Raw genomic sequence first — 26,485 nt, 5'->3', positions numbered from 1 at the left:
GTTTGGAGTCAATGAGAGGTAACAGGGTGGGTGTTGAGTAGGACAGGTGTTACTTTGTAATGCAACTTCCTCAGATAAAGTCTTTGCAGGATGTCAAGGCAGGATGCTCTCTACCAAACTGAAGGATGCCACTCCTGCCAGTTCAGAAGAACCTGAGGGTCCAAGATTCTCAGGTTCCCCAGTTTCTCATCCCAAAATTGAGATTCATTCCCTTCCTTTCAGCATGCTTACTTTGTTAGAGAAGACTATCAAAGCTGGGCATTCAATTTCCTTTGCTGTTTTACTGCCTTTACAGTTATATTTGGACCTGATCGTCAGCAGTCTGCCTTATATCAGCAGAAGATGAGATTTTCCTTAAACAATGCTATAGCAGGACCATGACTTTCATAGCATGCCTGGAATTAAGTGGCTAACGTAAGCCTATGTCATTTTCTTTATTTGAGGTTTCCAAAGCAGTTAACAATAGCTAACAAACACCTCCATTTTTATAATTCCCCCCGATACCATTCCACTGTAATGACACAGCCACTGTATAATCTTACACTTCAGTTTCTACCCACACTTGATCCACATCCACTGCAGTAACTGATCCAGTCACAGAATTCCAACCTGACTGTAATGCAACTTCCTCAGATAAAGTGTTTGTTTTCTAAAGCCGTTCTTGGTACCATCTATCTTGACCCAAGTTTATCCCCAACCCAAAAGCAAAGCCTAAGACAAATGTCCACACACAGATAATTTATTTGGAAATTGATCTCAGGGAGCCCAAGGTAGGGATGGGGAAGTAGAAAAAGGAAAAAGAGAAAGCTAACATAAAAATGTATTACTGAGTTGGGCAGTGCTATGGGTAATTGCCCAACAGAATTTCTGAAGAAGCTTATGAAATGCATCTCAGAAATGCCTAACCAGCAGATGAAAGAGGCAGAAGTGGGGCATAAGAGTGGTCCCCTGCCTCCTATCAGTTCCATTTACATATTAGCCTTCTACCTCCCATTTAGTCAAGGGAAGGTTATTGGCTCCCCCATGTCTTTGGACTGCACATGGATGATGCAGAGGGGTTCCAGTGGACATCCCAAGCCAGTGTCAGAGGATCCCTGTGGAAGAAAGCAGGAGAGCCATAAGACAAGGTGTCATCAAATGGCTTCCATGTGCAGTTGTCAGAAGGCTACTGGAAGTGGAGTATGAAGTGAGGTCAAGAGGATTTGAAGTGCCACACAAGTAATATCCAATGTAGCTTTATACATTGGGTAGTTAACAACGTAAAAAAAAATCAGTGGTTATCTCTAGAAAATTATTGCATACTTCTAAAATTTTTTACTTAAAAACATAAATCAACATTCTGAAACTTGAAAAAGAAAAAAATTAATGGTTTTGACCTATAATTTTGAATGAGAAAGTGACACATTTGTTAAAAACCTTGATAACATCTTTAATTTTTTAAATAGGCAGGAAAAGTTAAATTATAATAGACTAAAACTACTGCATTTTCAGGATTTGACTTATGTCAGAACAATCTAACTTCCCTTCCTAAGACAGAAAAAAAGTGTATATATAGTAGTAAATCATTAATTGTGTCAAAATAATATAAGGAATTTCTCCTTTCAACAAATTAAGAAAACATTCAAAAAAATTCACACAATAAAAAAGTAAATGATTTGAAAGAATATAAATTTTATTCTTACATTTAAATAAACAAAAAGACATATTTGCCTAATGGTTTTAACTTGTCCAATAGCCTTCATGAAGGTTTTGTAGTTGATGGCAATGGAGATTTTCCTTTCATCTTAGCAGTCTTTTCCATTTTTATCTGTAAATTTAAAACATTTATTTATATAGCAATTTGTAGACCATTCTAAGAGCAAAAGACTGCACATACCTCATTTGGATCCATGCCTTATTTATCACAGCCACACCACACAGTTAATAAGCTGCCATATACTAAAGTCAAAATCTGATCATTAAAGGGACATGATTGCATAATTTTAAAAAGTTTGATTTTTAACTTTAAAGAAGCATTTTAATAAAAATATATAAATAAATATTGCTTTAGAAAAGAGGATAAATTAATTTGAATTGTTACTAATTTTTTTAATACTTAAAAGCCTAACTATACATCTAGCCTGTGCACATTCCCTACAGTTAAGAGAATGTGCCTAAGCCAGCTGGACTATCTCTGAAACTAGGACCCCTTTAAGGATGCTTTCCCATAATTCTGGTTCCATATTCCCACAGTGTTCTTCCTGAAGACCTTGTCCGCCTCCAGTGGAGTTAAAGCAATGAAGCAGCATACATTCCCAAAGTGGCCTTCTAACATTTAAATGTTGGGGGCTGTGCCATGCTCACATCGGCAGTGAGGAGGTTAATTAACATAAGCACACTCAGGTGATTTATCACTGGCCGTATTCAGTTAAGTCCACCCGCACAACGCTACACAGGTGTTCCGCAGTGCGCCTGCTTGGGCCTGCTCGTTTTAACCCTTGCCGTGATAGGGCAGCTGGCTCCTCGCCTGATCGCAACTGGCGTGGCCCCACCCTCCGCCTCCTGGAGGGAATATAAGCGGGCGGTGGGTGGGGGCACGACAGTAAGCAGCGGCAGCTAGCAGCAAGAGGTGGAGAGAAGCCACTAGCAGAAAGGAAGAAGAAGAAGCGGCAAGCAGATAGAAGCAGCTAGCAGAGAGAAGCAGCAGTCAGCGGGGAAAGGCAGATCACAGAGCAGAGAATTGAGAACACACCTCTAGATCACAGATAGGTAGATCGCAGTATGCGGGAAGCATCACTAAGAAGCACCTCATGATAGACGCACCCTTAGTTCACAGGATGCAGGACGCACCTTTAAGAAGCGCAGAACTAAGAAGATATAGATCTCTGATAAGCATAGAAGCCTCTCTTTCTCTAAAACTTTCTCTCTAAGCAAAGTCTCTCTTTCTCTCTTATGCAAAGCCTCTCTCTCTCTCCTCTCAAAGCAAGTAAGCCTCATTTCCTCTATCCTCTATAGACAAGCAAGTAAGGAAGCAGCTCAGAAATAGAAGTAGCTCAGTTTCCAGTCCACCACCTATAAAGACCCACACAAATTGTTGCTGCAGGCGATGACAAATACCCATGGATTTGGCACCGCAAAGAGCCAGTGACATTTAAACACATATAAACCTTTTCTATGGGATCAAAGACACCAAAGAACACAAAGTCCACATGCTCCTTACCATCACTCATATTCACATATCCCAATTTCCATAGTCAAGAGAAGGGGACAGAAAATAAAGGGCATGGCAAGTGGAAACAGGGCTTCCTAGTTTCCAAACTGGGAGGGATAGTATGAAGAAACCAGGAGGGACCTGGTAAAACTAGTCTATCCAATCCTATCAAATCAAAGTAATAAATTCCCAATAATAAAAGTAATAAACATTGAGCACAACTATAGAAAGGAAAAGATGTACCCCATTTGTGTACAATGAATCAAAATGCAGTCTGTAAAAATAAAAAAAATGTTTTAAAGTAATAAATCTAATCTCCAGCTCTTCCTCATTTTTTCTCTCATCTTTGAGACCAACCTCATTCAGGAACCATGCATTCATATCACTTTCACACAGTTATCAGTCAACAGGTCATATGAAGGACCTCCAAAGGACACTCTACTCTAAGGAAAATTACAAAAGAACAGTATTTGAGTTCTACCTCTTCCATTTATTAAGAATTTGAGGCAAGTAATTTAACCAACAGTTTCTCATTTGTTTAAAAAAAAAGACACAGTAATAGCTACTTCTCAAAGTTATTCTGAAGGCATAAGGAAGATGATATATATAAAGATAGAGGCACTTAATACATAGTCAACAATTGCTGCTCCCTTTTCCCTCTCATTTAAAGCCAAATGTTAGATTTGCAGTAACATTTGGTGGGGAGGAATACTAGGAATTGAACCCAGTGTCACTTTACTTCTGAGTCACATCCCCAGTCCTTTTTTTTTTTTTTTTTTTTTTTTTTGAGACAAGGTCTCACTCAGTTGCTGAGGCTGAGCTCAAATTTTCAATCTCCCTTCTTCAGCCTCCCAAGTGGCTGGAATTACAGGTGTGTACCACCATGCCCAACTATATTAACTTTTTTTCTTAAATGCAGCAAACATGCTAAACAACAAACAAAAGCAGTGTTTGTTCACTTAAATAGTACTAAATACATTCATCTAGAGTTCTAAGTAGCACCTTCTCCTACTTTTCCCCAAAAATTTATTTCCTGCATAGAGTGCCTTGCACCTACTAGATCTTTCATACTTACTTCCTTAACAAAATCTCCTTTCTTGGGGAAACGAGAACAAGCATCTTCACAGCAGAAAAAAAAAAATTGACTTGATATATAAAAGAAGCAACTTTTCAATAACCTCTGAAAGTAGCTGGTAAACCATGTTACCACAAAGGCTATAATTGTCCAAGTCAAGTTACAGTAATCATAAGATTCTTCTCACACCAGATGTTACCTGTGATTGGCAAAGGATAGAAGTAAAACCCAGATACCCACATAGCACTGCTCTTGAGAGGGACCCTGAATGATGAGACACAGTTTTCTAAGGTCCCTTTTCTCTCAATAGTTTTGAAGTAAAAGACAAGGACTAAGGATGTGTACGATACATGTTAACTCAGAGGAAATCATTGATGTTGGGGCTTCTGCGTTTTTACACACCATTAATCACACAGGCTAGACAGTTTATAAATTGTCTCATAAATCCATAAATCACACAGGCTGGAGAGTTATGAACTACATCTCATAAATCCGTAAATTCCAGGTTTACTGCAATCTGGATGGGCCTGAAATATCCTTTTAAACATCCATAAATAAGAACTCCTTTCATTATCTTCCCACAAGCAGATACCACTGGCATGTTTTCAATGTAGTCATACTACCCACGCCTCTGGAGGACATAAAGAGTTCCAGAACCAAGAAAAATTGAAATTAAACTGTGAATGTGTGTGTTTCAAGAATGAAGACCAATTTCATTATAAGCCCTACCCTTAATGAGGCTGCAAAAAGTCTTTTTTTTTTAATCACTCTGACCATTTCATGTCCCTCCCTGAGGTCCTCCGACTAGTAGCTCTTTTCTCTTTGTTATGGTCTAAATGTTTCTGCCCTCCACCCCCAAAATTCATATACTGAAACTTAGGAGGTAAGACCTATGGACAATGGTTAGGTTATGAGAGCTAGCACCTCATGAATGGGATTAGTGCTCTTATAAAATAGGTCCCAGAGAGCCTATTTTATAAGAGAAAAGTCTTGCCTTTTCTACCAGGACATGAGAAGGTGCCATCTACGGACCAGAAGGCAGCCCTCACCAGACGCTGAAATTGCACACACCTAGATCTAAGACGTTCCAACCTCCCAAACTAAGAAATAAAATTGTTCATAAACCACTCAGTTTAGGGGATTTTGTAATAGCAGTCCAAACAAACAGACAACCTTTGGCCAGAGCTGCCCAAAAGAATTTTCTGTAAAGATAAAAAGGTTTAATATCTGTGCTGTCCATTAAGGCAGCCTCTATCCACATGCAGCTTCTGAACACTTGAAATGTGGGTAGTGTGACTGAGGTAATAATAAACTTTTAATTTTAAGTCATTTAAATTTAGACTCACAAAGCTACATATGGTTTCTATCTTGCAAAAAGTTCTACTGTCAGGTTCGGCATTAAACAGTGACCAGGACTTTCCCCATTTGTTTCAAAATTCTTCATCAGGAAAACCAAGCTAATCTATCTCCTACTCATTTCCTTTGCTCTTGAATGGTAAATTTATTTAGTGCTCTTTTTCCATATGCTCGGTTATTCAATGAGCTCTTATCTAGGAGTCATAGATGACACAATAAAAGTGATAAGAGAGCAGGGGGTGTAGTTCAGTGGCAGAATGCTTACTTAGCAGGAATGAGGCCCTGGGTTTGATCCCCAGCACCAAAAAGGAAAAAAAAAAAAAAAAAAGATGACAGGAATGTCTTTACTTTTGTGGAGTTTGCTGCTCAGTCGGAGAGATGATAATATGCATAACTATAAAACAATCCTGAAGAAAGCAGTTTCTGCCATACAGCTGAAGTACCATTCCCCCATACCTCCTTATGCCAACAACTTTCATATAGCAAAAAGCAAAGACAGACCTCTCATATACAAACATTGACAGGAAACTTACTGAAAGTGTAAAAAGTATAAATAGTTGACATCTATGAAAGCAAATGTCAATTATGTGTTAAGTTTTTCAATTTCCTATATATACTTATTTATTGAAAACTTAGTATATATAAGGCAGTGTGCCCTAGATACTAGGAAAAATACAAGGGTTAGTAAAATACTGTGCTTATTCTCAAGCTGTTCACACTCTGGTGGAGAACTGATGAAACTGACCATTATTAAAAGCTGGGAAAACATCAGCACTACATTTGTTGAGTTCTAGTTGTTAAAATGTTTGTTTAGTGGTCTCTTTTTTAAAGCTATCAGGTAATTTTTAACTTGAATCTAGATATATGAAAAAAACCTCTAAAAAGAAATAGTACATATTATGAATTCAATGTATATTCAATCTTCATTTGACAATTTATTAGTTTTTATAATACATACTTTTTATTTTTAATAAGCACATAACAATTGTATATATTCATAAGGTACAGTGTGATATTTCAACACATGTATATAATGTGTAATGACATCAGGATAACTGGCATATCTAACACCTCAAACATTTATGTTTTCTAGGTGTTGAGAACATTTAAACTCCTACCAGCTATGTTGAAATGTACGATTCATTGTTGTCAACCATAGTAACCCTTCTATATTAGAACATTGGAAGTTATTCCTTCTACTCAACTACACCCCTGTACCTGTTAATGATCCTATCTCTCTATCCCTTCTCCCTGGCAACTTCATAGTTCAAATTTTAAAAATAAATATACATGTATTTTTAAAAAACAAGAATTCAAGATACATATAGGGGATGGGGTTATAGCTCAGTGGTACAAAACTTGCCTAGCATGTGTGAGGCCCTGGCTTAATTCCCAGCAGCAGGGGAGAGGGGAGTACATATAATTTACAAATATGCTAATAGTTGATATTTTATTTGTATTACTAAATCAAAGTTTATGACTTTTATGATTATATTATATATCATATAATTCGTTAGTCCTGCTTCTTTTTGAATTATTCTAAGCAAACCTCCAGGCCTAACACCAACTATAAATAGACTTTACAATTTTTTTTACGATATTCTACATTCAATGTATAATCGTTCTATAGTGTATCTGTTATAACTAAATACTTAATACCAAAGAATTTCTTTAAAAACCTACCCTTTCCTGGTATCGTCTTTCAAAGAAAGCCATGTCATCCTCTTCAGGCCTCCTTAAGGAAGAAACTTGACTACTTGTACCTACTGACACGGAAAAAAAACCAATGACATATTTATAACACATAGTTCCCTGCAGTTGAAAAAAATGTGCCATGAAAAATTTCTTCCTGCCAGGTCATATTTTATTTTCCAAACCAGAAATGGTCCAAGTGGTCCAAATACCTAATTCTTTCTAAGAAAGAATGGCATCACAAGACAAAAGTAAACCTTCAGTGATAAACATTCTCCAAATATTCAACTGGCTTGTATTAACACTACATAGCTATTCCATATGAGTACACTTAGATGTCGAACTTTTGACATTATAACTAGAAATCCATGTTATGCTTTATACATGAAGGTTAATATAAAAGTATGATAAATTCAAGATATAACACATTGCTGTCTGCATTACTGAGGCTTTACTGAAGCCTTGTATAGGCAATCACATGATGATACTATCTGAATTTAACCATCACTCACAGTATTTACTTTATAAAATTAATCAAGTACTAGTTTGTAGGCTAAAAGAAATTTAAAATTGCTTCAGTAAGGAAAATCTAGTTTTCTTTATAGACCTCTAAAAGTCTATAAAGAAAAGTTCACCTTCAGTACAAGTGAATGTTTTCATTGGGTCCTTTCATTTCCAAAACAAAATAGCAACCTAAACACCTATTCTGTTTCTAAAGTATATGAATTCACCCTCAACCGGCAACTAAGCCCAGTTAATTGCGAGAGAGAACCACCACATTGTCAACTATCTTTAACAAAAACTTTGTTGAGAAAAATAAGATTGCTTAGAATATGAAAAGAATAGCCACACCTCTGGAAACTCTGGGTCTCTTCCTGAATCAGGTTGGACCATTTAAGCTATGCCCTTGCAGACTCACTTTCCCAGAGTTGCATTTTAATGGTACATTATCACTCTTACCAGAGGTGACTACAAAAAACAAGCATACATACTCCATACTTCCTGAAAAATAGCTCTCAAAAGCTCTCTTCTGAGGCCCTTGGCCATTTAAAATTCAGTGTTGGTACTGGGGCACTTGTGTTTTCTCCTATCCATAGGAAAAGAACTTAACTGACGTCACCTGCTCTGTGCCCTGGCTGTCAGTACACTCAGTCTAAACTGAGGTTGAATGCAGCAATGATATCAATCTTGAAAGTTGCCACAATTGTGTTTTGTTGTTGTTGTTTTTCATTTTTTACATTCAATTATTGCTTCATTGAATGTCGATTTTGTAAGTAGACTTAAAATTCCTTGTGGAGAATGTCAGGGTGCATGAAAATGCAAATAAAATCAAAGAAAGTTCTCATTTTAAAATATCAAGAACCTAAAATAAACCATACAATTTCCAGAGCACTTTCCTAGCATGCATGAAGGCCTAGGTTGAACCCCCAGTACAGTCAAAAACAAAAATCAAAAAAGTCTTTTGATTTCTATCTTCAATGTTTTTATTCTTTTTTTCAATAAATGAAATACAGAACACTAGTTCTTAAAAATGAATTTATTTGCTCTTAATTATAGATGGCAAAATCCTCCTAACCTAGGGTTACACTGGATTACATCCCCTTGAGGAGATTCCAGAGGATCAGTTCACTAGAGGGCCCTCTTATAAGAGTTCAAACACCAGTAAAAAAATGAAGTTTGTTTTCTTGCACTATGTGCCAATATAAAAGAAAGTAAAATGAAGCTGAACATGGTGGTGCACGCCTGTAATCCCAGTGGATTGGGAGGCTGAGGCAGGAGGATCTCGAGTTCAGAGCCAGCTTCAGCAAAAGCGAGGTACTAAGTAACTCAGTGAGGCCCTGTCTCTAAATAAAACACAAAATAGGCCTGGGGATATGGCTCAGTGGTCGGAGTGCCCCTGAGTTCAATCCCTGGTACTAAAAAAATAAAAATAAAAAATGAAAGAAAGTAAAATGAGGCTTGCCTGTGCGCGGGGCGGGGGCTCTTCGGGCCGGCGCGTCCTCAGGAAGTGGGTCGGGGCCACCGGCAGCGGCCGGATGTGGGCCTGGGTCTGGGCCTGCGGAGGCCTGGGACCAGGTTTTCTTGCTGACCCCGCAACATGCAGAGGGTGGCGCGAGACCACTGGACGGAGGCCGCACAGGGAGGCTGGTGCTGACCTCACGGTCCTCCTCTGCGTCTGAGATTATAGCATGAAGTTTTTTAAAAAGAGCCGCGCGGCGGTCACGCCTGTCATTCCAGTGACCCAGGAGGCTGAGGTAGGAAGATCCCAAGTTCAAGGCCAGCCTGGCAACTTAGACCCGTCTCAAAATTTTAAAAAAGGCCCGGGGAGGTAGCTCAGTGGTAAGTGCCCCTGGGTTCAATCCCCAGGACCAAAAACAAACAAAAAAGAATTTGACTTACAAAAGTTAAACGCCTGATTTCTTGGGGGGGTGTGTGGGTGAAGGGGGTGAGGGGGGTGTTGTTAAGATATTGGTAACAAAAGTAAGAATGGCTGCAGCATGGTCTAAAGAGCAGAAATTCTTCCTGAGCCTTAGAGGCTCTCCTGACAAGCAGTTGGCCATGCAGAGCTGGTGCGGAGAGCAGAGAGGCTCCAGAGGGAATGCTGTTCCAGAATCTAATGATACTTTGCAGTTTTGAGAAAAACTAGTGTGGCTGGGTTGCCTCTTGACATGGACACTCCAATGGACTTGCAGAATTTGACATCCTTTTTTTTTTTTTTTTTTTTTTTTTTTTTTTATTCCAATCAGTCTCCAACCACTGGATTTACCTGGCTCCTGTTCATATTTTGCAAAGAACGGCTTCTTTTTGCAATGAAGCCTGGGTCCTGCTCATCCTCTGCAGAGGGTAGGCTTAGTGTCTAGTTAACCTTTGTTGTCCCAATTTGCAAATCTCTTGTGCACCCAAATAAAACCATGCTTCATTTAAAAAAAAAAAAAGAAAGAAAGAAAGAAAGGAAAACGAAAGGTTAACTCTGAAGTCAAATTGTGGTAATAATAGAAAAAAAAGAAGAAGCTTAAAAGCAAACCAAAGCTCAATATTCTTAATACATCCAAAAATATTTCTCAATCTAATTTCATTACCATTTGTTAGTGTTTCTGGAGAAGAACTAGATGGTCCTTGCAATGCTTTTAGAAATGGGTGGTCCATGGCCGTAACTGGAGAATTTAAAAATTCAACTGAAGGTGCACCTGAGAACAAAAATACATGGAGAATGAATATCTCTATTTATAGGGATACAAACAAGTTGTTATATCTCATGTGAAGTAAATTAGAATCTCAGAAGAATTTGATGAACTTTTTTTTTTTGAGACAGAGTCTCTCAGTGAGTTGCCTAGGCTGACCTCAAATTTGCAATCCTCCTGCCTCAGCCTCCCAGGTCATTGGGACTACAGGCATGTGCCATACTGCCCAGCAGAAAACTCCTTTCTATAAAAAAGAAAAGTTTATTAGCTGGGTACAGTGATGCATGCCTATAATTTCAGCAACTCAGGAGGCTGAGGTGAGAGGATCACTTGAACCCAGGAGTTCAAGACCAGTCTGGACAACATAAGATCCTATCTCAAAAAAGAAAAGAAAAGAAAAAAACCAGGAATTTTTATTTCAATTTTATTCTGCAACATAAAGGAAAATAATTTTAAAAGTACTTTTGCATTTCTCAGCACCTTTCTCCCAGAACATTTTTTACAGGAAAAATATATGTATTATGTATATTTATATTGTACATTATGTATAATGTAGCCATGTCAGCAAAGTACTAAACCCTAATATGGTTACAATACACTATCTAAAGCAAGACATTCACTGTAAGGAACCTCTGGTTGACAAGGATAGAATAAGTGTATTTTTAATCTATTCCTTACTAGGAATGGATCTAAAAATAAGTACGAAAAGTAAAGAAGAAAGCTCCTTCTCCAATGAAATGAGAAAATATCCACCACGACAAACCACAAATTACAAAGACCAACTGCTAAGTGCATTGACTTCCAGACCAAAAAGAAGTGAAGTGCAGGGCTGGGGATATAGCTCAGTCGGCAGAGTACTTTCCTCGAAAGCACAAGGCCCTGGGTTCGATCCCCAGCACTGCAAAAAAGAAAAAAAAAAAAGTGAAGTGCAGAGAAAATGCAAAACTGCTCTATCTTCCTCCAAAACCACCACCTCCCCACAGCCCTAGCCCCACATATGGGCACAGGAAAGGAAATGAACTTTTAGCCCTAAATGGTTTACAAGTTAGTCCTATCTTGTAATGTGAACAGTATGCAACAATTGTTCAGCCCTTCCAATTCCTGGCCCCATTTCCATCCCCAGCTACTCTCTCATGTGGCACATGAGAATACAGGGTGGGAGGGAAGGTTCCGGTCCATTCGGGCCCTGTGCTGTCCTCTAGTTGATGCATGTGTTACTGATCTCAGATGCTCAAGGATGGCCTAACTTGTAATTTGGTTTCTCAGTGTGCTAGGACCTGGTGGCTTCATACTTGCTCTCATTAGAAGTACAGACTCCCTCAGTGCCTGCCACTTCCTCTATTGAATCCCTTGGCTCTGGAGACCCACCTTCAGTTCTGCTCTGGGGTCACCTTGCCCCCCAGTGACAGATGCCATGGCATTGCCATTATCTCACATTTTAGCTACCTGCCAAGCATTCCCCAAGAGCTAGGAATTATGGTCCTTCTGTACCATAAATGAACTGCATTCCAGCCAGAGGTCACCTCTATTTTAGGGTTCTACATGGCCAATAGAGCAGAAGCCCCTCTGCCCCTGGGTTTTAAGACAAAAAACAAAGTATGAAAGCATATATCTCCTCTCATTCTTTCCTCTCTGCACCTTCTCCCTCTATTCTCAGGGGCCAAGAGGAGAGGTTTTTCTTTCTTAATACTATAAAGATACTTGAGTGATAAAATACTCAAAATCACAAAAAGGCAAAGATGCCAGCTACTATCACTGCTATTTAGCATTTTTCTGAAAGTAGTAGCCATTAAATTAACCAAAAGTAAGAAGAGTCATAAATATTGGAAAGAGGCAAAAATATCATTTGTTTGATTTGAGGGTAAGAAAGGGAGGGGAAACTTGCTCTTTTAATTTAATAACTATGTTCAGCTGAAAACCAATGATGAAGGATTTGATTATTAGACAGCAATATCACTAATAAGTTTTCAGTTTTCTGGAATTAATTGTAAACATTAGTACAGAACTCTTTAGTTATGGTAAAGACATCTTAAGATGAATGGCTCATATTTTGGTGCAGTGTTTGATATTCAAAACAATGTTACAACAATAAACAAACAAAAAAATCATCATTTTCAAAATAAACTAAAAATCTGTTTAAAAACTCTAAAATTAAGTAATAAGACTGATAATAAAAATAGCAGAAAACACTTGCTTTTTTATAAACAAACAGAAAACATAATGGAAGAAAAAAACATGCATGATACCTATTTTAAGAAGAGATTAGAGGTTGGGGAGATAGCTCAGTACAGGCAAAAAAAAAAAAGAGAGAGAGATTAAATACCTAGAAATAAACATAATAAGAACTGTGCAGGACTTATAGAAAAATAATTTCAGAATTCCACTTATCTTCACAGAAGAAGACAAAGAACAGCATTTCAAAAGGATCAATTCTTACTACAATCAATCTACACATAAGTTCTGAAAGAATTAAAAGGTAAGAATTATTCAGGAAAATTCTGAAGTAATAAAATTAAGGCATAAATCAATTAATTTACTTACTATAAAACTGTACTCATGAAAACAACATGGTAGTTGTACAGAAATAATGAGGTCAACTAAAGTTGAAAACCAAGCATGCTAGCTGAAGAACCCAGATCAAGTTGTTTACTTCTCAATAGATGGATGGATTAAGAAATTGTGGTATGTGTAAATATGTGTATGTGTATACACACACATACACACACACACACACATACACACAAAATGGAGTTCTACTCAATCATTAAAAAGAATGAAATTGCTGGGCACGGTGGCACATGCCTATAATCCCAGCAGCTCAGGAGACAGATTGAGAGTTCAAAGCCAGCCTCAGCAACTCATCGAGGCCCTAAGAACTCAGTGAGACCCTGACTCTAAATAAAATACAAAAATGGGCTGAGGATGTGGCTAAAGTGGTTAAGTGCACCTGAGTTCAATTCCTGGTACCAAAAAAAAAAAAAAAAAAAAAAAAAGAATGAAATTATGGTATTTGCTCAAAAATGGATGGAAATGGAGAACATCATGCTAAGTGAAATCATCCAAACTCAGAAACTCTAAGGTCAGATGTTTTCTCTCAAATGCTGAAGCTAGAGTAAGATAAAGGAAAGCGGGAGGGAGAATAACATCACAAAAAGAACCAATCAAAAACAAATCAATAGACAAGCAAAAGGAAGTCTAGGAGAGTGGAGGAAGGAAAAGGTGGGGGAACTGGAGGGAAAAGAGAAAGGAAACAGGGGAATCATGAACTGAAATTGCTGAAATAAATTTCTATGCATATATGAATATGTCTGGATGAACCCAACTACTATGTGTAACCATAAAACTCTAATAAAAAGGAAGTAGTTCACTTCTCCGTGCTAAGTTTCATAGAATGTAAAATAAGAGTAGCCCAACTCATAGAGTTGTGAGAATTAAATGAGTAAATACACAGGAAATGGTTGGAACAATTTCTGGCACAAAGCCTCCATCATCGTCATTATCTTTGTACTTGCATTTGGGTTTTTTGTAGCTGATACATGAGTCTATTACAAACATATACCTATTAAAACTGCAAAATACTTAATTTATAGAATTTAACAAGTCAGATGTCTAACTACCTAGAAGAGAAAAATGCATAAAATATTAAGACAATCTTAGAAGATGAACATAAACAGGAGGAACAACAAATATCAAAATACACCATGAAGCCATCAAAATTTTAAATATGTGATACTGGCACACAATAGACAAATAGGCAGCAATCAAAATAATAAGTATGATAGAGTGTGATAAAGTTCCTTTTATTAATGGTGTTTGGATAACTATCTACCAATTTGGACAAAAACTGAAGTTAGACATAACTACCTCACAGTTGCACAAAAAAGAAAAAAATCCCAGATGCCTGAAAAAGCTAAAAATTTCCTTTAATTACATATTAAGAAAATAAAGGAGGGCTGGGGTTGTTGCTCAGTGGTAGGACGCTTGCCTAGCATGTATGAAGCACTGGGTTCGATACTCAGCACCACATAAAGGCATTGTGTCCAACTACAACTAAAAATATTTTTAAAAAAAAGATAAAATGAAGAAAAGTATATTTATAAAATTAGAGTAGAAATAAATTGGAATTGGGAAGACCTGTCTCCAAAATTTAAAAACTACAATTTTTTTCCCTTAAGATTAAAAGATGGACCTAGGAATATAGGGATATAGCTTAGCCATACAGCATTTGCCTAGCATGTACAAGGCCCTAGGTTTGATCCCCAGCACTGGATAAAGAAAAAGGAAGGAAGGAAGGAAGGAAGGGAGGAAGGGAGAGAGGGAAGAAAGGAAAAAGAAAAAAAAGAAAGGGAAAGAAAGAAAGAAAGAAGGAGAGATGGGGGAGGGAGGGAGGAAAGAGATTACAAAAAAGTGACAGACTGGGAGAAAATATCTGCAAAATACAAAAAGAAAGAAAGGATTAGTTTACAGAATATATAAAAAAGACTGCATAAGTCAATGAGAAAAGATAAAAATAGAAAAACAAGCAAAAGATATGAACAGGCAATTCACATAAAGTAAAATAGCCAATAAATATGAAAAGATCCTCATCTCACTAATAACTAGGGAAATCAAATTGAAGCAATAAACAATTTTATATGACAGACTGGCAAAAAATTAAGTTTCATAATATCAATGATAAGCCCAAATGTGAGAAAGTAGGTAAGATAAGTTACCACTAGAGGAGTTAAAAACAAGTTCTGCATATTGGGAGGACAATTTGTATGCAGCATGCATTGAAATTTTACATGAGCACACACTTCACCCCAGCAATTCTACCTACTTTAAAGTCAAGGTCATACAAGGACACAAGGAGGCAAACTCAAGTATTTTTTTGGGCAAGATTGTATGTAATGGCAAAAAAAGCTGGAAACCTAAATGCTATGAACCAGGAAATAGTTAAATGATAAACTATAGTGTGAAATTAAAAAGAATGAAATAGATTCGTGCTTCCTGACATAATAGGTCTTCAAATTTTTTCTAAGAAAAAGAGGTAAACTGTAAAAATGTATGCTAAAGAGAAAAACAAGTTGATGACAGCAAATTACTCTCTGGGAAAGAATCTGGAGTAAAGAAAAGTGTACAATGGGCTTTTACATTTCATCTCTATTGTTTGAATCTTTTACAAGAAAATAGACATGTGCATTTACATAATTTTTAATGAAAAAATAAAATTCATCTTTGTTATAAAAAGAAAACAAAATTCTCACATAGAAGTATTTAAAGTAGACAGGGGACATATCCACCTCCCCAATCCCACTCAACTCTCACAGGTTTATAGCTACCTTCAATAGTTTAGAATACATCCTATTAAACTTTTCCCTGTATTATATAAGACTTACATGTACACAAGAAGATATATGTGTCTACATGCACATATAAACAAGTTTTATATACATGTGATTACATGTATACAGGTGAATGTACACATACACAAATGAGCACAGGCCTACAGGTTTCCAAATGAGATGATTATAATAGTAAAAACAGGACAACATAGGGTAACAAGTAAACTGTATCAGTGGAACAAAATAAACACTATTCGGTTATCACAAACAGTGAGGATATGAATTAGGATTTAGGTACAAGTACTGAAAGAGGAATGATCTTTTTCCTTGTGTTTTCTAAATTTTCTATAATGACAATAAATCATATAGTGGCAAAAAAATCTTCTAAAAATTAAAAATCAAGTAAGGGAATATTTTCTGAAAAAATAAACATGATGAACATAAATTGCTCAACCAAGACTTTGCTACTGTTAGCACACACAAAAATCATATGACAAGCTCACTTATCATCACTTACCGATCCCACTGTCGTCTAATCGCATGTAGCCTTCTGCCAGTGAGCTGAAACCAGTTAATCCTCCCATGGCTGCATAAGGAACATCCTGTCCCACTGGTTTTCCCTGCGCCATTCTTTCTTGCTTTGTTTCCACGACTGTGTCATGGGCATATGCGGGCTGACCACAAGCACACGTGAAAGAGCTATGGAATCCTGAACACTTGGAACCTGAATAAAGACATAAAGGAAGTTACATGTTTAAAGTACCATTCTGTCCACTCAAAAGATATGGTTTGGCCAAAGCTGGCTGATTCTAGAGCCTCTGACCCTTTATCCTAGGTGACCCTGACCTCGTTCTCCAGCCACTGTTCTTACTTCTGAAAGAAGTTGAGGTGGTAAGGAGGTACATAGAAGGAAACCATCTTAAAAAAAAAAAAAAAAAACAGGTGAGACTAAAAGAAACTAGGTTAAAGACTGGAGTGCCAGGAAATGCAGGCCCTGTCCTCAAAAACCAAGTTAAATGTACATATGATGGGGACAGCCCAGTGGCCAGGTTCAGGTGAAGAGATGATGTGGAATACCCTGCAGATCAACTCCTATAAAAGCCATATTGGAAAACCAACCCATAGAACCAAAAAAGATCCAGAGGGCAGTACTGATGCATGCTACAACACAGATGAGTCATAAAAACATTATGCTAAATCAAAGAAGCCAGTCACAAAAGACCACATATTCTATGATTCAATTTACATGAAATGTCCAAAATAGGCAAATCCATAGGAATAGAAAGTAGATTGGTGGTTGCCTAGGGCTGAAGAAAGGCATGAATAAGAAATGACTACTAACAAATAGGGAGTTTCTTTTTAAGGTAATGATTTTTAAGGAAATGAAAATGTTCTAAAATATACTATGCTGTTACCTGCACAAGATTCATTTTGATGAATATATTTAAAGCCATTACATTGTATGCTTTAAAGAGGTGAGTTATATCTAAATGAAGTTTTTATATAGAAAACAAGCCATATTGGAATGGAGGCCAGAATATATAATTAGCAGAATCATTACTCACTCACACCTCTCAAAAACGTAGAACCAAGGCACATAAATTTGTTTTATCCAACCACTTCTATGAAGTCTTTCTGAAACACATTTATTCCTGCTACTATCAACTAAAAGGTTTTAGAGGTTAAGTTTCCTTTATCAAAAGTTCTTGGGACTGGAAGTGTTTCAGATTTTAGACTTTGGATTTTGGAATATTTACATATACTACTATTTGAGTATCTCCAATCTGAAAATCTGAAAATTTTTAAGTATCATATCAGATCAAATATTTTTAACTTATTTTTTGTTGTTGAACCTTTATTTATTTATCTATATGTGGTGCTGAGAACTGAACCCAGTGCTTCACACGTTAGACAAGCGCTCTACCACTGAGCTACAACTCCAGTCCTCAGTTCACATTTTTAAGGTATAAAATTCCTTTTTTTTTTGGGTGCTGGGGATCGAACTCAGGGCCTTGTTACAAGGCAAGCACTCTACCGACTGAGCTATCTCCCCAGCCCCTATAAAATTCTTTTTAAAAATCTGAAAAGAATTTAGTTGAGAGTTGGGGTGTGGCTCAGTGGTAGAGCACTTGCCTAGCAGGCACAAGGCCCTGGATTTGATCCCCAAAACAAGAAGGAAGAGGAGGAGGAGCAGAAGAAAGAGAAGAATAAGAATTTAGTTGATTAAACTCCCACTATTTAAATTTTTCAATCAGATTAGATCATGTCTAGTAATTCTCTAAAATCTATTCCCATTAAATTATATGAGATTATTAAGCATACCAATAACTCTATGTATCTATCAATTGAATTTTGCTTAGTTTTTTTTTTAATTACAGATAAGATAAAATTCAAAATGAATAGATGAGATAATTGCCAAGTAAGATGCCAAGAGGCTGAATTGTGTCTGCAAGTAACGGAGGTCATGCTCTTGCCCACCCCTGTATTTCAGTGTCTGGAATGGTAGTGCCTAGAGCAGAGTAGGTGCTCTGATTTGTTTGCCGAGTGAACTGATGTGACTTGAATGCCCATTTTAACTCCTCCTGTCTTAGGTTTTGTTGAAAAGAAGAAAAGGAAGACTTCATTTTGTCAGGATTGGATCATTAATAAAGATATTTTATGGAAGTAAATAAAATAAAGATATTTTGTGTAAGTAAATCCACATATGATGTAATTTCACGGGTGAAGCTGTTATAAAATAAGATGATCATAAGAAATAATCAGGGACCATGAATAGTTTGGACAATATATGTGAGTTAATGAGGGTCCTCCTTGAATTTCTTATCCATATTTCACCTCTCTTTTAACCAAAGTCACTTCATCCCCACATAGACAACCTCCCTCCTGTGCTCTATTCCAGTTTGTTATTTAATATTGACTCTGTACCTGATTAAACCAGTACAAAGACACATTCAATATTCAATAAAGAAATTAAAACAATCTGTGGCTATGTATAATAATGTAACTTACATGCATTACATGTAAAACCAGGTGCAGCACTGTGTTGATCAGCAAAGTGCTTGCACCTACAGCGAATGGGCTGGGTGCCATTCAAAGGAACGTAAAGGTAAGCCCTGCACTGGCAGCCAGTCACTCGGCAAGGCAGATCAATGGGGCGCTGCTGTGGAATTGTTTCAAAGTCAGTTTTATGTTGCTTATACCTAAAAAAAAAAAAAAAAAAAAAAAAAGGAGGGGATGGGGGAGAAATATAAACAAAATCAGGTATTGCCAAAAGTTACAATTTCTATTCTATTTAAATGCAAATATAATTCTTTTTTGGCTTGGTTTTGTTATTCTTGTTAATAAGGAAAATAAACTCCCCTGCATGCAGTATTGTGTCAGCTTTGGTAGAGGGAATCTTCAGACTTTTAGATTTTTAAGAAGTTTCACAGCAATACCAAGAAAAATCATTCCCTTAAAATACTTGCCATTGCAGATACTTTAACACACATGCATATCTTAAGAGCATTAAAAAGGTTCTTTATATTGCCTCATAAGCGCAAGGCCCTGGGTTCAATCCCCAGCACAGCAAAAAAAAAAAAAAAAAAGGGTTCTTAATAAAAATGCTTTTTATCAAAGTTGCATTACTTAAATTTATTTTTGTGGCTTGATATTTAAAAATAAGTTCAATAAACACGTACTAATGCAACTTATTTTAATATAATTTTAACTTTAATTTTGAAATTACAGATATTTTTAAAGTTAAAGTGTTGTTAAAACATTGTTAGTAATTTTTTTAAACAGGTCACTTGCTTCCTTCTCATAAGAAGCTACTTAGTAAAGTACTATTAAATTTGTCTTATTCTTAATATTGATCTAAGAAATGTAAGTTAAACAATGACATGCTATTTTTCACTTAGCAAAAAGAGTCAAACTTTTTAAAAACTACATGTAGTTTATAATTATGAAATTGACAATTACAAATAGGGGCTGTCAAGAGTGTTAAAGAAGAAACAATTTCATTTAATAATGCTCCAAGAAATTAAATAAGGCCATCCTTTAACCCAGAAAGTTCATTTTGGAAAATATACCCTAAGAAAATAATTACAAATAATGAAAAAGCTTTGTGCATAAAGACAATATTAGCAAGAGTATCTATAGTAGCAAATATATACATATGTATACACATGTACATATACATATACACACATATATGGGAACAGATAAGTAAATTAATAAAAGACAGTTTTCAAACTTTTTAACCCTTTCTTCAAATAAAACCTTTCAAAGAATCATAATACTGTATATAAAATAGATACAAGCAGATTTGGTTAAAGCGCAGGAATTGGAACTCTCCTTCCCTTCCTTTAACCTACCCTTCCAACTGGGGCACCCCTGAGACTTGCTCAGAGCTCAGGGAACACATGATGAATACCACTGGGCTAGTTAGACTATCAACCAGGTATTTAAAAATTACTATAACCATATAGAAACATATTTCTGTGATTCTATCATGAAAAAATAGCTCAATATTTTATACATACATAAAACCAACAACTAAATGAACTATGCAAAAAAATTACATAGATAAAGCTATTAGTATTAACAGCAACTGGCTGTTGGGTGGTGTGTTCTACTTTTCTATACACCTACCCATTTTCCTTAATAACAATTATCACTTTTATAACAAGGAAAAAAATAATTTGAATAGAGATCTCAGTACTACAAGTCTGTTTGTCCATTGAAGTACCGGGCTTTTGAGGGTCAAATCCATGCTATATAAATGATAGCTAGAAAAGAAACCAGCATTAAATCTTTACAAAAATAAATTATAAAACTATCATAAATTTACCAAACCCCTCTTCAGTTCTAAAAGATATCAACACATCCCTATCCTCCATTCCTCCAGTCGTTTCTTTCTTTCTTTAGTTGTAGATGGGCACAATACTTTTATTCATTTATTTTTATGTGGTGCTAAGGATCGAACCCAGTGCCTCACATGTGCCAGGCATGTGCTCTACCATTGAGCCACAATCCCAGCCCTGTCCACAGTATTTTTAACTAAGGTTGTTAGATAAGTTTAAAGTCAATCTATAAACACATTACTCATCCTAGCAACTGCCTAAAACAACCTCTGGCAAACTGCTACTGTAAATAGCAACTATACAAAAAGTCTCTCATAAATGAGTCCCAGAAATTGCTATTGAAACAAGGAATTTAACCCTTCAGTGGTTTCCTGAGAACAAAAAATTGAAGTTGTTGCCTGAAAACATGTAATAGGTTCCATGGTTTTACTGTGAGGCAGTTTGATCATTTTGGTCTTTACAACTGTGAGACAGTAGTAAAAATCTGAAATAGAGCAAGTACATAGCAAAATGCAAACCTCAGACACAGGCAGCCTGCATCAATGACTGGAGCCTCATATACCTCCCTTGCCCATATGATTTTCTTGGAACATGACCATTTGTAACCAAAAGCAGGGAGTGCTTGTGTTTTTGTTTGTTAAAAGAAAGGTTGATTAAAGGAAAGTATCAACACAGCAGTTCTTTAAGATGGGAAGGGTGATTAGTAAATTTGAGGAGGAATGCTTGTTTATCATTGGGTAAGCATGATCAATGTGGATCAAATTAAGCAACTATTACAGCAATTCTGCAGTCTGACTGTCCATACTCTACTTTGTCCAACAGTGGGACAGGTGGACACTGCTTCCTAGCCAGGAGTCTCTGAGTCTAAACAAATATAACAAAAAATTTTTAAATTACAGCTTTAAAAACTTTTAAATAGTTCTACTGTTTTATATAAAGGCCTATTTTTAAATGTTTCTTTCTTTTTTTTTTTTTTTTTGCAGTGCTGGGGATTGAACCCAGGGCCTTCGTGCTTGTGAGGCAAGCACTCTATCAACTGAGCTATCTCCCCAGCCCTTAAATGTTTCTTAATCATCACAGTAGTATTTATGGAAGGAGCATATGTTTTGCTATTGTTCTTATTATCTAGTCATCAGAAAATAGCAATAAAATGTTACCTATGTGTACAAAAACACAGTGTCTCCGGGCCAACAAGTTTACAATCCATTCCTGTTGGTGACCGCCAGCTCACAAATAACCTATTCTGTAAGCGCATAGGTAAAACTTTTTTTTTGTATTCTTCATATTCTTCAGGAGTAAAAAGTTTTCCTCCATCGTCCTCACCAACAATTCTACAACAAAAAATATTTGTATTAACACTTGAGTATTTTCTAGATAAACATACTAAACTCTAAAACTATACTTGCATAAAGGAAAGGTTGCTTTATATTTGAATTTTTATTTTAGACCCCTGTTAAGAACCAAATTACAAACAACGACAATAAAACTTTTGCTTCTGATGGCATTCAGGCTATGCTACCCAAAACATGACACCTCGACATTTGAGAAATTGACAGAAGCAGTAAGGCCACTCTCACCTTCCCTGTGTTCTTCCTCCATGAAGTAGGTCATACATCATTCATTCCAGAAGTACCCTCCCTATGCCTGGAGGAAAAGAACATGCTAGAGGAAGATACCGTGACAGAGAGAAGAATCTGAACAAACACACCTTCCAAAGTGCCTGCCGATATGTTACCATTAGGACATATCCTTTTGTCCTCTGGTCATACTTTTCCATGACTATTCACTCGTCATCAAGCTGAAGCATAAAAACGCACAAGTTCTCCTGTTTCTGTGGGTCTTCACTTCTGAAGGCTCCCATGTCATATAAAACTTAAATAAATTTGCAAACTTTTCTCTTGTTAATCTGTCTTTTATTATAGGTTCCTCAGTCATGAACCTAGTGATGATTTCCCTCTATCGTCCCTACTCCTCCCTTATAAAAGAGAATTATAAATTAAAAGTCAATGATTTCATAACATCTGACTTTACTGATCAAGGTTTATCAATGGAAGATTACTACACATTTATCTCAATTTCTCCTGTGATTCTGAATCAAACACGTTCATTCTTATTAAAAGCTACAGCCTAAATTTCTAAAACTTCTAATGCTTTTGTCTTTTTAAAAATACTACCAACAACAACAACAAAAAAAAATCAATGAAGAAGCCAACATGACTAATTCCATACCTGACCCCAAGCCCTGGCCAGGAGTTTAAACTTATGTAGGCTCTAAAAACATGCTTGGATTTGCACAGGCTCATACGCACCTCTGTGTATTGGATAATTAGGTGTTTCATTGTTTAATTTCAGATTCAAAAATTTTATAGGAAAAATCAAGCCATCACCATTTCTATGGGAAAAAAATTAAAAAGTTTGCCTCTATGGAGGAAAAGGTCTTCAAAGTGGAAATTTCTACATGAAAATGTCCCCTACCCTCTAAAAATCATGAAAAGTGTTTTTTGTAAAATGCAACATAAATTTTTTGTGCAATACATATTTTTTCTATACTTTGAAACTGTCAGTTGAGGTAGAAAATAAAAAACAATTTATAAGCTATGAAATTCTTCAACCTTCTTCCTTACTTAAGCAATCTAGATACACAATAGTAAAAAAAAACAGTTTTTTGGTTTTGTTTTTGTTGTTTGTTTTTGCAGAACCCAGGGCACTCTGCCACTGAACTACATCCCCAGCCCTTTTTATGTTTTATTTTGAGATAGGGTCTCATTAAATTGTCCAGGCCAGTCTTGAACTTGTGCTCATCCTGCCTCAGCCTCCCAATTTGCTGAGATTCGAGGCAGGCATCGCCACACCTATCCAAAGGACATTTTACTCCAAGAAAAATTTGGGGTCATTACACCCTATTATGGCTATCAAGAAGAATATCTACAGATAAATGTAAGATCTTAAAATAAACCATGTTTATTCCCAGTGCTGAGGATTGAACTCACGGCCTTACATATGTTGGACAAGCACCCTAAATCTGAGCTACATTTCTGGCCCTTTTTAAAAATTTTATTTTGAGACAGAGTCTCACTCAATTGTCTAGGCTGGCTGGAACTTGCCATACAGTTCCCATGCCTAAGTGCAGATCTTTTAAGAAAGAGATTGTTTTTCAAATTTTAAAGGAGTACCTCTCAAATTTTATTTTGTTTCCAGATCCCAGGAGATCTTGTTCAAATGTAGATTAAAATTCTTAGATCTGAGAGTGGGCCTGAGATTCTACTTTTCCAGCAAGCTCCCAAGTGACACCTATGTCACTGTTCCCTGCTTCCAGCACTTTGAGTAGCAAGATTCTACACTTTCCCCTCTCAAACTGCCTCCCACCAAAGCAGTAGGCAAGACCAAACCATGGAAAACTGAGGAAGAGAAGTTTATTTCTGATGGAGACTCATCTTTTTGACCCTTCCCACGGATCCCCTTTCATATCTAGGCACCCAAGTCTAGTCTTCCCCACCTTCCTCAAGTCCTTGATGTTAAATAAGGGACCTGATAATCCCTTTTAAAGAGAAATGTTCCATGCTATTTATGCTTGCAAAAATAATTTCCCACCAGGTCTACCCCTGGCATCTTCTGGGCAAAAGACAAATGGGGGCCCACAATCCGCACATCTAAATACCTAAATTCTCACGTGTGAGAAATACAAAGTTCAGTGGTCCATTTTCAAAACACACTCTTTAGCCTTAATTGGGATGTAAGTCCAATTATAACCATTTTAATTATAGCCCTTCCCTTTGCCCACCCTAATTTTAAAATTAGCCTATCATGAGGCTGGGGTTGTGGCTCAGCAATGCAGTGCTTGCTTAGCATGTGTGAGGCATTGGATTGGATCCTCAGCACCACGTATAAATAAATAAATTAAGGTATGTGTCCACCTATAAAAAAAATTTTGTTTTTAAAGTTAGCCAATCACGTAGATTATAACCCTGAGCTCCTCCTATCAGGACAAGAAACAGTTCTGCCTTAGGGATAAAAGCAGGTCGATTCCCCCCAACCCCCAAGTGTGCTTGCCCTTCTGTATTTCTAACATCAGTCAACACCAGGGCTCAGCAACTTGCTCTGAGGGAAAAACCACAAAAAAACAAGAAGGTTAAAAGGAGCCGTTTTGCCCTGGGTAAGGCCTGGGTGTCATTTATATTTCCTGCCTTACTTAGAACCACCAAAACAGGATGACATGGAGACTGACCCATCAAGTTCCTTCCTCAATCTCACTATTCCGACTCGGACTTTTCAGACACGTTTAAGCATTGCGCAAAACTAAACTAGCTGGGCAGTCAGCTGGGGAACGCATCTGCCCAGGAGCCCCTCCCGTTACCCCCAACCCTGCATCATGATTTGGAGCAGCCTCTCTGCTTAAGGTCTCCTAAATCGAGCCAGGATTGTGTCACCTATCATCGGTACACCCACAGCCTTTCCCCCTCGACTTCTCATCCTCCTGCCAGCCCAGTCCTCGCCTAGTCTCTCAACTGTCAAACATTTTTGTTAGAAGATGGGGGATGGGTAAAAATATTTCGATACAAGTGCATCAGCCTTTGTCAGAGCCTTGACATTGAATTACATCTTCAAGCCAAAGGAGAGGCTGTGTTTCCTGTTTGGGATAGAAGACTCTCCAAAACTACACCCGTTGGGGTGTTTGTCCTAACACCAACACCTCGGGGTTGGGAGCACGTTCGAAGTTCACGACTTGCCCTAACACTGAAATAATGTGCAAGCTTGAGGTCTGCTAACTCAACGTGTGCTCATGTGTAATAATTCTTCGAAGGCCCTACAACAGGACTCTGGCGTAAATACGGTTAACTATCCCTCTTGGAAGGGGAGTCAAAATTGCCACGGAAGACACTCATTACCGAATAGAACTGCGTGTCCGCATATTCAATTACAGAAAGATGAAACTTGAAATTAATCTAGGCCTCCCTCAACAGCCTGGGAGCAGATTCCCGATCCCCAGCGCTCGCCCGGCAGGCAGCTCTCGGCCAGCGCCACCAGTCCTCCCCCTCGAGCCGGCCCCCAGGAGTTCTCGCCCCGAGGAGGGGCGGGACGTGAGCCCCGGGCTGCCGCCGCCTCACCTCCGGTACTCCAGGTACTCGTCCACCGCCGCCGCGCCGCCAGGAGGCAACGTCAGCCGCTCCATGGCCAGAGGGGAGGCAAAAGGAGCCTGCGCCGCGCGGCCCGGCTCGCCTGCGCGCGAGCACCCTGCGGAGCCGCGGGACGCCCTGCCGATTGGCCGGGCGCTCCATCCCCGCGGGCGGGCGGGCGCGGAACCCGCGCAGGTGGCGCGCGCTGTACCTGGTCGCCCACGCGGAGTCGGGTGAACCTCTGTGCTCTGGCACAGGCCCGGGCCGCGCGCGGCAGTGTGTAGCCCGCCATCAACGTTTCCCCTGTCCTCACTCCTTTCCCGCCAGTGTCCTTGTAAAGTAGGGAGTACAATGCCCTGTATGTACTGGATTCACAGAAAATAGCTCTGTTCACTTAGTCCGACTCTTGAAACAAGTGATTTGCGAAGGTCCTTGTTGGTGTGAAGTCGGCCTCACCACAATCGGCAGCCCTGTTTTCCATATTGTTGTTTACAACACTGTTAACAGGGACTGAAGGTGTCAGTGGTAGAGCATGTGTTCAGCAAGCAAGAGGCCCTGGGTTCCATCCTCAGCACCACTAAAAAATAAAAAATTTTACACAATTGATATAAAATAGCCATGTGTGTCCGCACGAAAACGTATTTGACAAGAAAACATGTTCCTCAAAGAAAGGAAATAAGTTTAAGGGAAAATAATTGAAGCATTTGG

At 37.8% G+C, this 26,485-nt stretch overlaps 1 protein-coding gene across 6 annotated transcripts; it reads right to left on the bottom strand.

Moving 5' to 3' along the window:
* Positions 1 to 761: 761 nt before the first annotated feature.
* Fam221a (family with sequence similarity 221 member A) lies at positions 762 to 25,927 on the bottom strand. Of its 6 annotated transcripts, none has more exons than XR_007109861.1 (8): positions 25,769 to 25,927; positions 21,821 to 21,994; positions 18,829 to 19,019; positions 16,337 to 16,543; positions 10,394 to 10,501; positions 7,305 to 7,387; positions 1,683 to 1,807; positions 762 to 1,094 (listed from the first exon to the last, which is right to left on the bottom strand). XR_007109861.1 is itself a non-coding variant. In XM_047561640.1 (8 exons), the coding sequence occupies exons 2-8, from the start codon at positions 22,279 to 22,281 to the stop codon at positions 999 to 1,001; spliced, it is 900 nt and encodes a 299-aa protein (XP_047417596.1). In that variant the 5' UTR covers positions 22,282 to 22,307; positions 25,769 to 25,784; the 3' UTR covers positions 762 to 998. The 6 variants fall into 6 exon arrangements, 4 of the variants coding, with proteins under 4 accessions (XP_047417596.1, XP_047417594.1, XP_047417595.1 ...); XR_007109862.1 differs by having other exon boundaries at positions 7,305 to 7,384; XM_047561640.1 differs by lacking the exon at positions 1,683 to 1,807 and adding an exon at positions 22,241 to 22,307 and having other exon boundaries at positions 25,769 to 25,784.
* Between the last annotated feature and the right edge of the window lie 558 nt (positions 25,928 to 26,485).

The sequence above is a fragment of the Sciurus carolinensis genome, chromosome 8, assembly GCF_902686445.1.
Source record: "Sciurus carolinensis chromosome 8, mSciCar1.2, whole genome shotgun sequence".
Lineage (NCBI taxonomy): Eukaryota > Metazoa > Chordata > Mammalia > Rodentia > Sciuridae > Sciurus > Sciurus carolinensis.
The sequence above is the reverse complement of the archived record's forward strand: the minus strand, read 5'-3'. Positions and strand labels throughout refer to the sequence as shown.

Bases quoted from the DNA above. Each gene is read 5' to 3' on its own strand.
- Fam221a (XM_047561638.1), bottom strand. From the start codon at position 25,833: ATGGAGCGGCTGACGTTGCCTCCTGGCGGCGCGGCGGCGGTGGACGAG. The intron at 19,020-21,820 runs GTAACATTTTAT...TTTTTTTTTTAG, and splicing joins CTGTGTTTTTGTACACATAG to GTATAAGCAACATAAAACTG. The intron at 16,544-18,828 runs GTAAGTTACATT...GTCTTTATTCAG, and splicing joins TGGTTTTACATGTAATGCAT to GTTCCAAGTGTTCAGGATTC.